Here is a 17707-nt window from a genome sequence, read left to right as displayed (position 1 = left end):
TATTTTATGGTTAACGGAAGATTATTTTAATTCACATGAAAAAAACGAAGGTAGCCTACATTTACGTAATTAGTAGCTGATTTTCATTATGTTGATTGAGAGTAGCCTACATGTCATTATCAAAACTGGATAACCATTGACTTTACAGAAGGCATAATGTTTTAATAAAAGTTGATCTTGTGTGCTTTTTTTTCTTTTTTCCCTCGAGTTTCTCGAGTTACGGAGTCTTTTCAACCTGTCCCGGCGGACTGGGGGACATAAATCAGAAATGCGCTCACCAAAATGAGCTTCACAAAATCTCTTTTCCTGCATTTACTTCCAGGATTTGTCAGTCCTTGTTTTATACAGCTAAACCAGAATATAAAATAACATTGTATATCGTATTGTGGTGATTCATTTTAGGCATATTAACATAGTAGCATACTATTATTATTTTAAAAGTGCTCACTAAATCTTTAAAACATAAATTTGCTTGTAAAATATTAAATCAAGTTTCAACGTTCTTTACAAATAACAACCGCATTACCACTAAACGGTGTTTAAAATAAGCACAAATGTAAACGGTATTTCCTGTGGGTTTCAAACGTGCAGCGGTGAGGGGGAAAAAAATCAAACCAGGTTAACTGTATTAAAATATTTTATTCATCAACGGATAATTAAAATATTAAATTCATACATCATAACCACGAAAATGGTTAAATGAATGGCATTCTCCACTGCACAGAGTATCAGAGGTTTATCAGAAAGAGCATAAATATATACATATGTATTTAGAAAAACAGCTATGGTATTCCACTTCCCACACTTCAATAGTTTTTTCCACTACAGTACAAAATTACTCTCAACTCTGCCGAACAAGCTTTCGATTATATATATAAAAAAATAACCCTGCTGTTATTGATTTGTTAACATTCACATGAAGTTATTTTTATGAGACAACTACCATATACAGATAAAAGATTCCACCATTCACTTGTGCAACATCTTGCGAAATAAATCAACTACAAGCTACCACCAGACCATCTGCCACTATTCGATTTTTGAATAATGTCACCGTTATGGAACAATAAAGTTAACAGTATTTAGTATTTTATAGTGTTTTAGAGATGGATAATGGTTTCAAGAAATTCATAGTCTGTTTTCTTAATGTAAGACAGATTAAAATACACAATAACTGGCATCCTCAGAACCACTGCTACCATTACTGCTCCTAATATCAGGATCTTAACAGATCATAATCACTATCTGAGCGCCATGATAAAAAGTCATTTTAGTGTTAGTAATGGAATGAGGTTGTCTTTGCGTCTCACAAAAAGTCAACATGTCACTCACAAATGCATGATCATTGGTTTGTTCAATAATCTCACAATGAAGAAATGTATAAACCTGGTAGCAAGTGTTGTGTAAACTGTCGTACAGCTACTATTAAATTGATGATGCTTGGAAGCTAGCTTAGCCCATCTGCCGAAACATCTGTTGCTTTGCTCTCCTGATTGTCTTGGCTGATCTTTGGTTCTGTAATGGAACAGTCTTTGTTCAGACTTGAGGCATCCATGTCTGTACGCTGCTCCATGTCTGCTGCGGGACAGTTTTCAATAACACACTGGGAGTTGCCCTCCCTCTCTTTGTCCTTTAGACTGGTTTCCTCTGGGCTGGGGACTTCCTCTGCATTAAGCTCTAACTGAAGCATCAACTCATCTAGTTTGCAAGCCTTGCGCAGCTCATTCTGTTGGATGATTGCACACAGGTGCTCCGTCAGCTGCTCTTTCACCTCTGTCTTCCTGTGCAAGTCTATCTTAGCGGCGACATACTCGGCCTCTGCTTTCTCAAAGCGCTTCCTGTCAAGGATGGGAGATTGGCATAGACATTTTAAATAGAGATAGTTGAAAACGTGTCCAGAAATAAAGGCATGCAAATGTTCTGCTAGAAATAATAATTTGGCTGAATTAATACAGTAAAGCTACAGAGGGCAGTATTTTCACTCCTGAGCAAAGTAATCACTTTCTTCATGGAAGTAGTAGTTCTTTAAAGTGGCACACAAACTGATGCTGCTTCTAACAAGAAGCTACTGTGAACTTGGAGAAGACCATAAAAATGAGCCAAAAGTGAATAATTACCACGCTAGGGAATAATCCATGCTGGACTCCTCTATCAGTTTTCTGAGAATCCCAATGTCATTGGACACCGAATCATCCAGTGCTTGAAGTTCTCTCTGGATCTTCTTCAATTTCACAGCTTCAGCCTGTGTCTGTTTGGACCTGGGAAATGTCATTGAACATATCATCTTTGGATTTGAGTTTAACATTCACCAGACAGACCAATTTTGATAATTGTAAATGAAATTTGCTCTTACTTTTCAGCAATGGTCTTTGTAAGGAGAGCTTTTCTTTTTTTATTCTTCTCTTCCATTATCCGTTGCTCCCACTGCAACTGCTGCAGACGGTTCTTCTCGCGCCTATGACAAGTAAAGTTTAGTGGCTGGAGTCTTACATTTAAAGTCATTACAACACAAAAATAACATACATATCGTCATCTACACTGATTCATACAGTTTGTATTTTTTGAGATATGGATATATAAAACACTGAAATATATATACTGTATTAAGACAGGCTATTTTTATATTGGAAAAATATAAAAGGTGACCAAAAACATGGTGACACTGCTCACAATGCAAAATTATCTTTATTAAGAATATATATTTTTTTCCTCTAATATGATCCAAACATGTATAGTAATAAAAACACTACTTAATATTATATAATACAAATATTGTTACATCAGCATATAAATATCTGAGCCAGTATTTTGCAAAGGAACTAGACTTACTAACAATTCCACTTCTTGTCTGTCCAGCTCCTTGACGACTGCTGGTTGTACAGACTCCATAGGTGATTCTCGGTCAACAGGTTCTTCCTCATGCTTAACCAGTTGTGACTCCAATGGTTTGGACTCGTCCGGTGATTTAACAGGAGAAGGATGGCTGACAGCAGGTGAGTCTGGGGGCTTGGTAAGCTGTTGGTCAAGGGGAAGAGAGTGGTTGCCCTCCTTCTGTTTGGCTGTCAGCTGCAAAGCCCTCTCCCGCTGAAGTTGCTGTCTGCTCCGGTTAGTTGGAGCAGGTCTCCGGCCACGACCCAATGTGACAGGCACAGCCTGGTTTACTGGGTGAAGATAAGAGCAGATTTATCAGAATTAACCCACAATTAAAGTTAGTGACTGCGTATCAAAATATAGTGGACTGGCCACATAGAAGAGAACCTAGATACGCTATCTTGAGAAACGAGGCATTTTGGGTATATTTAATAAAGGAAGTTAAAGTAAATCAAGTGAATTTTTCAAACATTTGTAAGTTACTCACTGAGACCGCCGTTCTGCTGCAATCTTCGTAGTTCTTCATCTGAAAATCCAGCCCACGCAGCCATTTTCAGTACACCATAAAGTTACCAGCAAATCGGTTTTATCAAAGACAAATATACGTGGCTTAAAATATTATTTCTCAACATACACATACGGAAAATAACTGTACGCTCTCATCTGGCCGCCATATTTGTGTATATGACTGCCACGTTCAAGACCCTAGAAAGGCCCCCTTAGCGTGTGCCCTCAGAAATTGCCTGTTTGTTTTAGAGAACGTAATATGTTTTTTACAGTCTATTAGTATAATGTTGCGAATACAAATCTAACTTTTTTTAATTACTTTTATCACTTTTGTATCCCGTATTATTTTTTAATTACAGACAATTTTTCAGTGCAGACATCGACTCTTTTTTTCAATTGCTGTACACTTTTTGTACGTTTTCTTCAAAACACTCTAGCTGCTGTTCTCCACCAACCAATGGAGTAGGAAAGCATTCATTAGCCCCACACTTCTGGATCTCAGCAGATGCAGTAAATCTTTTTGTTTGCTTATTGTTTCTAAATAGTGCATACATCATGCTCATTTAAAAAAAGAAGTAGATGTAATCTGATGCATTACAAGAAAGCACACACAAGGAACGGGTTTATTTTTATATGTGCCCAACGATATTGTAAATGTCAGTCACAACATTTTTTTGTTGTTTTAGTTCGGTCCTCTTTTTCATAAAAAAATCTAAATCAAAAGCCTTTTCGATTTATGACAAATTATCTGAAAACTGTGAATGGTTTGTTATAATTTATTATAACTGTATAATTTAATTATTTGAAATAGAATTACAATATTATATTCACCATGGAACCAAAATAGACAAATCTTGTATTTTTGTGGAATATTTGCAATATTTAATGATTTATCCATACACTTTGTTTAAATTTCATGTGCCCTCATAATCTTTAATCAAATAACCTTTCCTCTTGGAGCGACATCTCTTCTCTGATAATGTGTTTACTGGCACAAGAGCGGGACGATGTCTCAGCAATAGCAGACCACAACCATCCAATCAGTTTCTGATGGACAAAATCAAATACCAACCAACACTTTTTCTTGAGAAGCCACTTCACTTTGACATACATCACAATAGGGAAGAAAAGATCACAATTTCGATTTTATGACAACTCTAAAGGATGCTTATATGCATAGGCCAGTGGATTTAACTGTATTGTTTTGTATAACTTGCATAAGAAGTGTTTAAATATTGTACAAAAAGTGTTTATTTTTAGCAGTCCTCCAAGAAACTATATATCAGACTATTGGAGTCAATGTCTAATTTTGTTTATCCTCCTCTTCTTGCTCCAATTACCCTCTTCACATCCACTGAGCCATCCTCCACTCCTAGTGGTAGAGAGGTCATTGGGTTAATGAAAGAGCATGCTTGGTGATAAAAAGCATGAAATCCACAGAGAAAAGGAAACGTCAAACAGTTGTATCGAGTTTCACTTTTGCTTTATTGCCAGAAGCACCCATGATTATGGCAGGAGTAGCGCTCTGTGTGGGGCTATAGGAGGCCCTGTAATTTGTTTGGATCAGCTGCTTATCTGTGTGATCTGGCATGTGCTGCCAAATTAGCCTGAGTTATCTCGGTCTGCTACTTTTGCTGCAACACGGATGTCTGATTTCCCATTATTACTATTAGCAACAGTGGGTATGACCTTCATTTGTGGTGGATAGTTTGGTTGCCTAAGTCTGTTGAGCTGCCACGGTTGGAAAGTAAAAGTACTTGGTGGTCAAACACTGTCAAGTGTAATATATATATATATATATATATATATATATATATATATATATATATATATATATATATATATATATATATATATATATATATATATATATATATATATATATATATATATATATATATTTTTTTTTTTTTATATAAAGGGTTTCCCAACTGCACAGGAAAAACAAGGCAACTCTGGCCACAATGCATAAATGAATGAATAAATAAATAAATAATTTATTTATGTTATAATGCTGTAAATGTTTAGGACCTAATAGATGTTAGATACCTTGCTCTCCTCCACCTTCCGTTTGAGGATGCCTCAGCTTCTTTAGCAAGGCAGTGGTCAGCGTGGAGTTGAGTTTGGGGTCGTTATCATGTTGGAATACTGTTCTGTGGGCAAGTTTCTGAAGGGAGGAGATCATGCGCTGCTATAGTATATGTCACAGTACATGTTGGCATTCATGATTCCCTCAATGAACTGTATCCCCCCAGTGCCGGCAGGCAGCACTAATGCAGACCCAGACCATGATACTCCCACCACCATACCTGATTGTAGCCAAGACACTTGTCTTTGTACTCCACACTTGGTCGCCGACACACACGCTTGACACCAATCTGAACCAAATAATTTTATCACTGGACATGGTTTCAGTAATCCATGTTCTTAGTCTGCTTCAGTCATTTGAACTATGCCTTTCGATCATGCCTCTTGTGGTCTATTTGGTTGAAGGACTATCCAGTTGCATACAGAGTCATTTGAACTATGCCCATTGATCATGCTTCTTGTGCAATAGAAAATACATAGCAGACTTCCCAGATGAGTATTCAATCTTAAAAGATTGAGCTTAGTCTGGTGATAGCCAGGCAAATCTTTATGTAGAGCAACACATCTTTTTTTTCAGATTCTCAGAGAGTTCTTGCCATGAGGTACCATGTTGAACTTCCAGTGACCAGTATAAGGCCCTGTCCCAAATGGCACACTTCATGTGCACTTTCGGTCTTGTGGACTTACAATGGTGGCTGCGTGCGCGTGTCCGTTAAGTCCATGAGACCACAGGGTATCCCATTTGTCATTTTAGGTCTCAGAAGTGTGCTCGCGAGCACCCCTTAGCGGCTGTTATGCGCCCTCGATGCGCACTTCTGCCGAGCCCGCACTGGTGCTAGTCACAGAGGACTTCTTCCCGACAGTCAACGCAGCATTACGTAGTGAAAGTGCGGACTCAAGGGAAGACCGTGAGGGTTTAAGTTGGCATTTGGGACAGGGCCTGATGAATCACATGACACTGGGGAGGGAAAATGGCTAATTGGGCCCAATGTGGACATTTTCTCTTAGGGGTGTACTCCCTTTTGTTGGCAGCGGTTTAGACATTAATGGCTGTGTGTTGAATTATTTTGAGGGGACAGGAAATTTACACTGTTTTACAAGCTGTACACTCACTACTTTACATTGTAGCAAAGTGTCATTTCTTCAGTGTATTCCCCAAGATATAATAAAATGTTTATGTGGGGAAGGGGGGTGTACTCACTTTGGTGAGATACTGTATATACACCGATTAGGCATAGCATTATGACATTATGAACGGTGAAGTGAATAACACTGATTATCTCATCATCGTGGCACCTGGTAGTGAGTGGGATATATTCGGCATTAAGTGAACATTTTGTCCTCAAAGTTGATGTTTTAGATGTAGGAAAAATGTGCAAGTGTAAGGATTTGATCAAGTTTGACAAGGACCAAATTGTGATGGCTAGACGACAGGGTCAGAGCATCTCCAAAACTGCAACTCTTGTGGGGTGTTCCCAGTCTGCAGTGGTCAGTATCTATAAAAAGTTGTCCAAGGAAGGAACAGTGGGAAACCGGCAACAAAGTCATGGGCGGCCAAGGCTCATTGATGCACGTGGGGAGTGAAGGCTGGCCTGTGTGGTCTGATCAAACAGACAAGCTACTGTAGTTCAAATTGCTCAAGAAGTTAATGCTTGTTCTGACAGAAAGGTGTCAGAATACACAGTGTATCGCAGTTTGTTGCGTATGGGGTTTCATAGCTGCAGACCAGTCAGGGTGTCAATGCTGACCCCTGTCCACCACAGAAACTGCCAACAATGGGCATGTGAGCATCAGAAATGGACCATGGAGCAATGGAAAAAGGTGGTCTGATGAATCATGTTTCTTTTACATCACGTGGATGGCCGGGTGACCTTTTATCTCTTACCATGGGAACCTATGGCACCAAGATGCCCTATGGGAAGAAGGCAAGCTGGTGGAGGCTGTGTGATGGTTTGGGCAATGTTTTGCTCTATATTATATTATATTATATTATATTATATTATATTATATTATATTATATTATATTATATTATATTATATTATTATATATATATATATATATATATATATATATATATATATATATATATATATATATATATATATATATTCACTAATATATGGGAATAGCCTATATTAGTATTAAGACAGGATTTAGAGGGTTACTGCACAGGAAATAAAGTAACAAATAAATGAATGATATATTTAATGCATGAATTTCAGTTTGAAATTAATTTAAATTGAATCAGTTTTCCTACACAATTTTGTACATCTGTCTGATTAAATGTGACATTGCTTAACTTTTGAGTCTTTTCTATAATGTATTTCAATATGTCAAACACGACACAAATTTTAAAACTTCACATATATTTTTACATGTCTTAAAATGATTCTTCACAAATATCACCTATTAATTCATTTAAATTGGCAGCCATCTTTGACAGATTTCATGTGTTTGGCCCATTGCCTTTACATAACACTTCATCCAGACAGAAAACCATAAATAACAACTTGCAGCTAAGTCACCTTAATTCTGTCTTCTCTCTCTTTTTCTCTCTCTCTCTCTCTCTCTCTCTCTCTCTCTCTCTCTCTCTCTCTCTCTCTCTCTCTCTCTCTCTCTCTCTCTCTCTCTCTCTCTCTCTCTCTCTCTCTCTCTCTCTCTCTCTCTCTCTCTCTCTCTCTCTCTCTCTATATATATATATATATATATATATATGGGTCTGTATGTCAACACGCGGACAAATATGCTTCTGCCCCACCCCCCATTTCTTAAATGTATTTTGTTAAAAAGTCAAGCACCGTTAATTGCCCTACAAAGGCCAACCAAACAATCACTACCACTTTACAACAGCTTTTTAAAGGCAAACTCACATCTTTGATCCATCTGGAATTATTTATGCGCTTTAAAGGAGAAACACCTCAGGAAAGGATAAATGTAGACTTTGAGAAGACAGACTGATGCGTGGTCTCCATATGCGGCAGGGCGATTGAACGCGAGCTTGTGTTAAATTAAGTCTTTGGCACAGGCCTGACCGTATTCCTAGTTACAAGGAAAGCCTGTGAGGAATGTCCACCATGACCCAAAGAACAAGGAGCCTATGCAGTTCATATGTTCAAACTTCAGAGAAACAATGGCAGTGTTAGATTGTGTGCCATATACAGCCATGTAGGCAGAATAAATCTTACACTTTTTTGTTCAGATGTGTTGAGTGAAGCTGTGGAGTAACACTCCTACATCTGAATGAATATGTTTTTTGTGAGATGCAACTAGTCCTCTCCATTAATAAAAACACATTTAATGCAGCATTGAAATGACATAATCTTGGCATGAGTAATACTAACCATGCATGTCCTAAATGGGAAGATTTGTGCAAGGAACATCACCCAGCACCTTAGTAACAAGTTCAGCTTGCCTATCTAAAATTAGACAGATAAAGTTTCTTTTAGACATAATATATGAATCATATGGAATGATTTTAAAGAAAGAGAGAGAGGGAGAACAAATGAAGGATTCATTATGTGTTATAGAATAAAATAGAAAATAATGAAGATTTTGGTCTCCATTCAAATAGAAAACCAGATTAATCACATACAATTTAACACAGCAATTTAACAATATTAATTCAGTTAAGACATTTCCTGAAAATAATGAAGTAAATTAATTAAACTTGTAAACACCTTTTAATGCTGCTCTCTTTTCACATGTTAATTTATATTTACCCCTATTGGCATGATATATTTAACAAAACTATGGCTACACAGTCCAATATGAAGATATATTTATTTTATGCGGCTGATAAATTCACAAATTAGATCAAGTTTGACAATTCAGACAGGTAAGGGAAAAAGGAAGTTTTGCTCTTTGGCTAGTGTGTCCTGGGAAGATAGAACAGAGCAGGCCGTGTAACTTATAGTTGGAATCAGCGCAGGAACAGCAAGTGCACATCGTGGCCTCGCGGTGACTTTTAGCCATCAATAAAAATGCACTTCCCTTAATCAGTCAGGGAACGGGTCAAAAAGACAAACAGCCAATTGATGGTTGACCTCAAGGAAGGTTGAGGTCAATATGGGGATGATTAGGGGTCAAAGCTGTCAAAGCAGGCAGATGTAATGGTTTCAAATCCCACATGTTTTGACTCTCCCACATTTGTGTCCGTCACAGAGCGGTCCTTTCTGTTTATGCTGCGAGACAGAGCTTCAGTTTCCAGTCGTGGCCATCTGCAAAGAGTTTAGGGGACCAGAGACGGATCTGCGTGATGTCATGCGATGATTAGAAACGACAGAAATTATCCTGTGATCATTTGCTGACTCTTTCACTGTATGTTTATCATAAAATTCTTTCACTTTCTGACTTTTAACCCATCTCTGCCATATCTAAAAGGTTTTTTGTTCATTGTAAAAATAAAATAAAAAATACTACTTACATTTAAATTAATAATTTGATACAATGCACTTTTTTATACATGATTTTACATACTTATATAAAAAAGTCTTATTTTACACTGTCATTGTTAGATGTTACGTGTAATTACTATAGTAATAACAAAAAGAATGCATAATTACATGCAACAAACCCTAATTCTAACCCTATAGTAAGTACATGTTGTTACTTAATATTACTCAAAACCTAAATGTATAAATACAGAGTAACAAGGATACCTTAAAAAAGGTCCTTGTAACAAGGACACTGTAAAATAAAGTGTTACCCTTTATTTGAAATGAGTATGTGAACTCGGCATGTTTCCTAAATTCCTGCAAACATATGATGCTATTTTTATTTTTTGAGGACAGTCAAAAATTTGACCATTTTATTCACTTGATTTATTTTATTTATTTTTTTGTGTTAAAGGTAACTTTTTGTCATTTTTTTTTAAAATTTCAAACACATATTCATTAATTTTCATTGTTTAAATCAGTGCTCTCTTTTCACGTTCCCTAATATATTTAGCTCTACTGGCATGATGTGGCATTGATTGACATATTTAGCTTATTACCTGTGACTTAAGTTACTAGAGGGCACCAGAACAAGAACATTTTGGCATATTTCCTGAATCGTGTCACCTGAAGCTGACTCCATCTATACATATTTGTTCCAAAACCACTTGAATTAGCAACTTTGCTCTGACCAGTCCAGGCTCTGATCCAGGACTTCTCTGCATGTCTCCTGTTTAGCCACCCACAGCACATCTGGCAGAACCTCAGACATACAGCAAAACAAATTTAAAGATGAAACAATATTAGTTTATGTTAGAAACTTGAGACAATAAAGACTGTTCCACAGAAATGCTCTCTAGGCAGAAATCGGTAAATAGTTGAGGAAGGCACGATTTCTTTTTATTGTGAAAAGGAATGTGTTAGTTTAAGCATAAACTAGTTCAAATGAAACAAGCCCCTCCAATGTATTTATGTTCACATCTTGCTGTATTCATCATTTACTCACCTGTTACTCATAATGTTCTTGCATGGAATACAAAAGAAGATATGGATGAGTGTGACTGCAAGATGGAAATGTTTTCTTTTGGTCCCTTTTTATATGAGTGGCCTTAACCGCTATGTCAAAAAAAGTACAATGTAGTTATTGTGCCCATATTGTATTGTAAAACACTTTTGCTGATACTGAGGTGGGATATGGGTAAAGTTAGGGACAGGTGTGGTGGTATGGGTATGGTTTATAGGGTTAAGTCTAGGGAAGTGTCAACCGTGTAATTATAAATGTATTTACAGAAATTGATTACTGATGTAATTATGCACAGGTATTTTTTTAAATGTAAGTACAAAATTATAAAACATGTATGTACACAGCAAATGCATTGTATCAAATGATTAATTTAAATGTTAGTACATAGAAGTTAAGGCCACCTGATATAAAGTGAGACAGTTTTTTCACACACACACACACACACACACACACACACACACACACACACACACACACACACACACACACACACACACACACACACACACCACTCGAGTGACTGAATAACCTGAGAAAATAAACAATTTAAGATTTAAGATTTTAAATTAGCAGTCTCAAGATTCTACAGATGATTTGAATAGTTGAAAATCATTCTAATTCGATCAAATAAGTATTATGGAGTGTAGTCTGTTAGTGTTTAACGTTAAACAGATGAATCATGAGTCATTTACTATTTGCACAGATCGTGTTGCAAGGAATTTAATGATTCTGGTTCCATTTTAGATTCCTCTTTGTGATTCTGCGCCCTTAATGATTCCATTACAGTTTTGTTTGAATGTAAAGATAGTTAGCTAGGCTACTAGCTGGAACAAAAACAGGAACAAAATAATCTTTTGCTAGGGAATGGGATTTCTTTGGTCGCACTGAATAGTTGCATCCCAAAATTACATATATGCACTATGCACTAATACTGTGCATTATGTACTCAACGACTAGTGTTTACATTTTATAGTGTTATTTTGTCATCCAGCATCGGAGTCTGATAGCCCTCCAGTATATAATTAAAGCTGTGACAACTGAGTGCATGAATAAGTGTCTAACATTCCACACTTCGTTTTCTTGTTTAATCAAGTGCATCATTTTAAATGCAGTTTTTCCTTTTTGGAATTTTCAGGGTGTCAAATTAAAAAAAAAGTAGTTTTCACACAGCAAAATCCCCACTGTTAAATCAACGCTGCTCAGTGTATTTGGTCCCAATCCACAGAGAGTTAAAATAATACTGTCGCGGTGTTAAAGTTAATGAGATTATTAAAAGAATAATTAAGTGACGATTGGCCATTAGTGATGAACACCTGATGATAACGAGCAGAATCACTGAAGGAAAGAGAAACACAAGAACTACAACTGACTTCAGCCACAGCCTTAGATGAAATCAACTGAAGATAAAATAAGACATTATATCTCTGAAGATCTCAGCAGAGTAGGATTAAACAACTTCAAGGTTATTCCTGTCATACTGTTCGTCTACATAAGCTCTTATTGAGAATTAACAGGTTTAGATGTTGATGTTTTATGGGAAATGTTTGGTCACCATTATGCTGATCAGTGTTTCTTTTAGTTGGGCAGTTTCACTTGGCTTTTTGTAGTGCAGTGTTGGTCACAGATCAGATTTTGAATTTAGATATTTTTTTCTTCAAAATTACAGAAGCAAATATTTTAGAGAGACATCAAGATTCAACAAATGATTCTTAACAATGGTGGCATGCTTCATGCTGCAATGCATGCTGGGAGCCATGAGTTTTATAATTGGGGGGTTCCCAGAATGCATTGTGACATAAAACATGTCACCACTGTTGAGATTCATATGCTGATTCTTGATGTCTGTGTGTCTAAAGAATTACCCCAGCCCCCCATAATTAAGAAGTCTAAATTTTGTTTAATTTTTGGCAAGAGTTTCATGTTGATGAATTATTTATTTAATGACAAATAACTGCCTTTGTTCAGAATAAGATTAGATATCTTGATTGTTAAAACTTTACTTAACAAACTTTATGCTGGATAAAACAAAATCACATTTCTTTGCAACAAATTGTGTTTAAAAAGAAAAAAAGAACCATTTCATAAGAGGTATAAGCTCTGGAGCAAACATTTTTAGAGTATTTTTTTATACAGTGTTTTAAAAAAATGCATGTGCGAAAACAAACCACATGAATTTAGCTTGTTTTCTTGCATTTCTTAAAGACCCCCTGTGGTGAAAATCAAGTGTTTGTTGTTGTTTAAATGTCTATGTGGTGTTTTTAATGGGCTTTCAGACGAACCATGTGCAAATTCATAAGTCAACACCATTGCTGAGTATTTTCTCTCTAAAACTGCAGTTTACCAAAGACAGTCTCAAAAACGTGGTTTGAAATCATTGGTGTTTCTCAAACTATCTTGTATCCAATCACATCAACGTCTGGGCTGGCTTTAACATATCATCATTATGCTACGAAGAATGGGAGTCTCAAGAGAATCCAGGTTATCCTAGTATATTTTTCTGTTGATATGAAAAATCAAGTACTTTTAGCAATATGATGTATAATATAATGTAATATGACGTAGGCTATATTACGATGTTAGGACGAACTATATGCCTTTCTTCCTTGCCATTCTATGATGTTCAAAGCGTTTCTGATTTTTAGAAGGCACGAGAACATGGTCTGTGTAACATTAGCAGCACATTATCAACTTTGATAAAGCATGCAAAATTATGTGTCCAGTACTCCAGTAAAAGTTGACCAACAAGTGGTTCGCTGAGCTGGTGTGATTGAGCGGAGGCGGGGATCATTTGCATATTCAAGCAGTTTTAAGGCATGAAGAAAACAATTTCACAGGGGAAAAAAATCGTCATTTTGGTTTTAAGGGATTCAGTTATTGACTACGGGGGATTTTAACTCGTTTATTTTAAAAAGAGGTATAGTTTTGAGCACTATTCACATTTTGTGCAACATATTTAAAACACTTAAACAACAACTAGTTTTGCATTTGTTCTCTTTCTCTCCCAGTGGTCTTCTAAAAGCTCATTAATGAACATCTGGTCATAATTCTTGAAGTGTACCCATCAGCAAGATGGAATTGGCCCACCCTGAGCCCCCATCAGCAGCCACTCTGTGCCCGCAGCCCACTCAGCCCACCTCAAGATGCACTCAACACCAGCCGCAAGGCCTAGAATAGTTTATATGGGATTTTTAATGTATTTACTACAGGAGAAACTGGCACAGTCACAGTACAATCCTCAACACAAGCATGCCACCGTTGTGCGCACCCCACCCAATAGCAGCCCCCTAATGTGAAGAACAGTTACTGTAATGCATTTGTTCTGTTGTTATATTACACACACAACTGCACACACACACATGCGCCTGGTTGATTTACTGCCTCTATCTACTTTATGAATGTAATTAAACGTTTACAGTTATTTTGCGTTGGAGGAAAGTGCTGCCTGTGTGTTTTGTGGAAGGTTTACAGCAGCGTGAGATGTTGTTGAGTTTTAATAAGAGGCCACAGGCTTTCTTTGATGTGTCAGCTTGTCCATCTCAAGACAACAGTGTTGATTATGAGTTTGTGTTCCTGTTTTTTTTTTTTTTTTACCATCTGAAATCATTTAATTATCCTCACGTAGTCAAGTTGGCTTCATATGGGACCAAACAAAACCATAACCGCTGTAATAAAACACTTGTTTGGTTTAACCTTCAGCAAGGCAAATGAGCTAAACAACAGCTGTGTATGCAGTTTCAAGGCTTACATGTATGTATGTCAACAGGTTTTTCCTTTGTCGATGATACTTAGATGTAGTTTATGTAAAGGACTAATATGTTTGACTAAGGACAGAACTGAACTAAATGGAAACAGGTTAGCAAATGTCAGCTGTGCTTTCTGCTTATTGTTTCATTCCTAGAAGGTAATGCTGAACAATATGAGCACATAAATAATGGCTTATATTTTCTACAACACTTTTTATATTTTTATATTGTCAGTCAGAGTGTGTTATATGTGGTCATTTTTATATGGATTATATTTTCTTTTTTTAATTAGCCTTCAAACCAAGCATCCACCACAGTGTTATTTTAGTATCATCGTGATTATTGTTAATGTATTGAATTTGATCACATTATTATAATTTCAGTTTTTTGTTTGATTTTGGTCATTTTTGTCATTTAGTGACGTTTTAGTAATGTAGTAAACTTAATTTTGGTGTGTTTTTGTCATTTTATAAGTGTTGGTTTTCATTTAGTTAGTATGGACAGACTTCTGAATAACAGTTGAATGATCTACAGCAAAATAAAGCGAACTTTGGTAAGAACTAAACAAATATAAAATTACTATAGTAGTAATTTCTTGCTAGAAGTGGAAGATGTTGGTCAAAAACATACACACAAACTGACCAGAAGCCATAACTTTCAGATGCCATCTTTCTTTTTCTAGCTCAACTGTCACCGAATGGAATGCTGGGATTGTGGGATATCAGGGAAGGATACATTTATGCTGCCTTCAAAAATCGATCAGATGATGGTGTCTCAGCAGGCAGGACGTGAAGCTAACGTTGGATTCGGACATCCTTCCTACCTTGAAATGCATCCTCAGAAGGCAGAATTTTCTAGTTTTCGGATGCAGCAATAGAGACCACTCCAGACACGTAGCCATGCCCTACCATCCTGGAAAGGCAACAGTGAGACTCTACGTCACTCAAAGTAAGAATGAATGATGCCACAACATTATGCAGCTTCTTGTTGTGAAACCACAGAGATTTAGATGTACTTTTAATATGGTACGTTTTTAATGTTTAATGTTGTTTGTCTTGTTGTATTGTGTTAGTGTAATAAATCCATTGCATATATAGACACAGACCAGATTTGACTGTTTCCAATATGGCTTGCGTATGGTTAATGCACCTAATGTTGATATATACAGCATTATCCCTAAGTGGGTGTAAGTCATCTAATTATCCTTCCTTGGCAGCCATGGCTGACATGTTTTCATCAGTGCATAGTACAGTATGGAGGATACACGTCAATCAGTCTCCAACCTCTGGCAGTTCTCATTACGTACATTAGCCTGACACTGTCAAGAGACTGAAGGTAAACTATTTTTTCCCCCTTTATAGATACTGGAGAGTTGAAACGACATGCAGAAAGACCCTGAAAATGTGGTTTTGCTTTAGCTCAGCTGAATTCGAAGAGAAGGAAAACTAAATGCATCTGTCTTTATTTTAGTGTAAGTTATATGTATACAAAACATGCCTAACTCCACCAATTTTCCTGTGACGTCCTTAACTGGTTTAATTTGCTACATATTTATGGTGTGGTGTTGTAGCCGTATGTTTAGTGTATGATGACTAGCAGGACTATAAAAGTAACAGAGTCTAGTAAAATCTCGCTGGTGGTGACAATATTGATGCTGTTACTGGAGTTTCATACAGTCTAGATGAATAAAAAGAAATATAGTTTAGAAAACATCATTTTCAGGATTTATTTTTACAATTATGCTTTTATTTTAAACTACAAATTTCATTATTGAGAGAAAAGAGAAAGAAAGAAAGATTTTTAATCAGATGAACTGCAAAAGAATATTTCCCGAGAGTCCACAGTGAAGATAATTCAAAGACAAAAACATTTAATAATAGGGGAGACTGGGTATGGTTGTAACACTTTTTTCTTCACCACCTAAAACTACCATAGCTACACATCTGAAAATTGTAGGCAAAGTACCCACATTTGTCTACTACAAATGGCATTTATATTTCTTCAACTATATCACAGATGATGACAAATAGTTGTATGTAAGTGGATGGTTGTTTCAAAACGTGTTACAACCCACCACACCACTCTCACTCATTGTTTAGCTAGCTGTATTAGCACGGTGCTTTGAAATTAGCAAGAGTTTGATAAACCATTTTTTACTAGAGAAACTACGCTTTGACCTGATATAACCCATACAACATTATCTACAACAGTAGAAATACTAAACAAAATATCTTGTAATTTTTACCTCAGAATTAGATTTTCTGCTGTAGCTTCAGGAGAGATAGAAACACAGACTGGAAAACCTCCATTAGGGATCGTAAAGGAAGCCAGAAGAAACTGAATTGGTCATGTGACTCCTATCTTATCCCCAATATTAACAAAGACATGATTCATTTTGTTATTTTAAAATGTTGTTTTTTTAATAACAAAATGTTATTTGTTATTATATATATAATTAATCACACTATTTTGATGTTTTGAACTGATTTATAATAATCAAACATTTATTGCATGCTAGCACCATATTTTCAAACATACATAGCCTATGCTTTGAAATAGCCTAATATTGCAACCTCTAAACGAAATTGCAACAGCAAACGCATTTTGACACAAAATAGGTAAATCATTTCACAGCTGACAGTGTGTCCTGAGGATACTGTCAATGATGATTGTCTTGAAAGAACTTAATTTAGGCACTAATGGGAAACAAAACTCTCAAGGAGTTAATGAGGTTAAGTCACTATTTTCCTTGTTCATTCGGTCTAAATGAAAAATAACTGAGAGTGACAGAAACAGATGGAATCAGATCTCAGTGGCCTGCTGATGAACTGTCACTCAGGGAAAAAAACACTCAGTTTTCACTTCCCGCAATTCATTTTTCTTCCCTGATGGAGATCTGTCTGTTTGCTTGAGTTTGCAGTGCGTGTCATACGTGTGTTTTCAGTTACAAGTGAGCCAAAGCATGCATGTCTATGGTGCGATATTCAAGAGGAGAGATTTTCTCAGTGTTTGCCATGTGCGACTACGTCACTCGAGAGCT

At 36.4% G+C, this 17707-nt stretch overlaps 1 protein-coding gene across 2 annotated transcripts; it reads right to left on the bottom strand.

The window, feature by feature from the left end:
• Positions 1 to 624: 624 nt before the first annotated feature.
• Positions 625 to 3573, bottom strand: gorab (golgin, rab6-interacting). 2 transcript variants are annotated; one of them, XM_067418627.1, is made up of 5 exons: positions 3359 to 3573; positions 2834 to 3161; positions 2354 to 2455; positions 2118 to 2258; positions 625 to 1838 (listed from the first exon to the last, which is right to left on the bottom strand). In XM_067418627.1, exons 1-5 carry the CDS (start codon positions 3420 to 3422, stop codon positions 1448 to 1450), a joined length of 1026 nt encoding a protein of 341 aa, XP_067274728.1. In that variant the 5' UTR covers positions 3423 to 3573; the 3' UTR covers positions 625 to 1447. The 2 variants fall into 2 exon arrangements, with proteins under 2 accessions (XP_067274728.1, XP_067274729.1); XM_067418628.1 differs by lacking the exon at positions 3359 to 3573 and having other exon boundaries at positions 2830 to 2970.
• Between the last annotated feature and the right edge of the window lie 14134 nt (positions 3574 to 17707).

This window comes from Pseudorasbora parva, chromosome 15, assembly GCF_024679245.1.
Source record: "Pseudorasbora parva isolate DD20220531a chromosome 15, ASM2467924v1, whole genome shotgun sequence".
Lineage (NCBI taxonomy): Eukaryota > Metazoa > Chordata > Actinopteri > Cypriniformes > Gobionidae > Pseudorasbora > Pseudorasbora parva.
The sequence above is the reverse complement of the archived record's forward strand: the minus strand, read 5'-3'. Positions and strand labels throughout refer to the sequence as shown.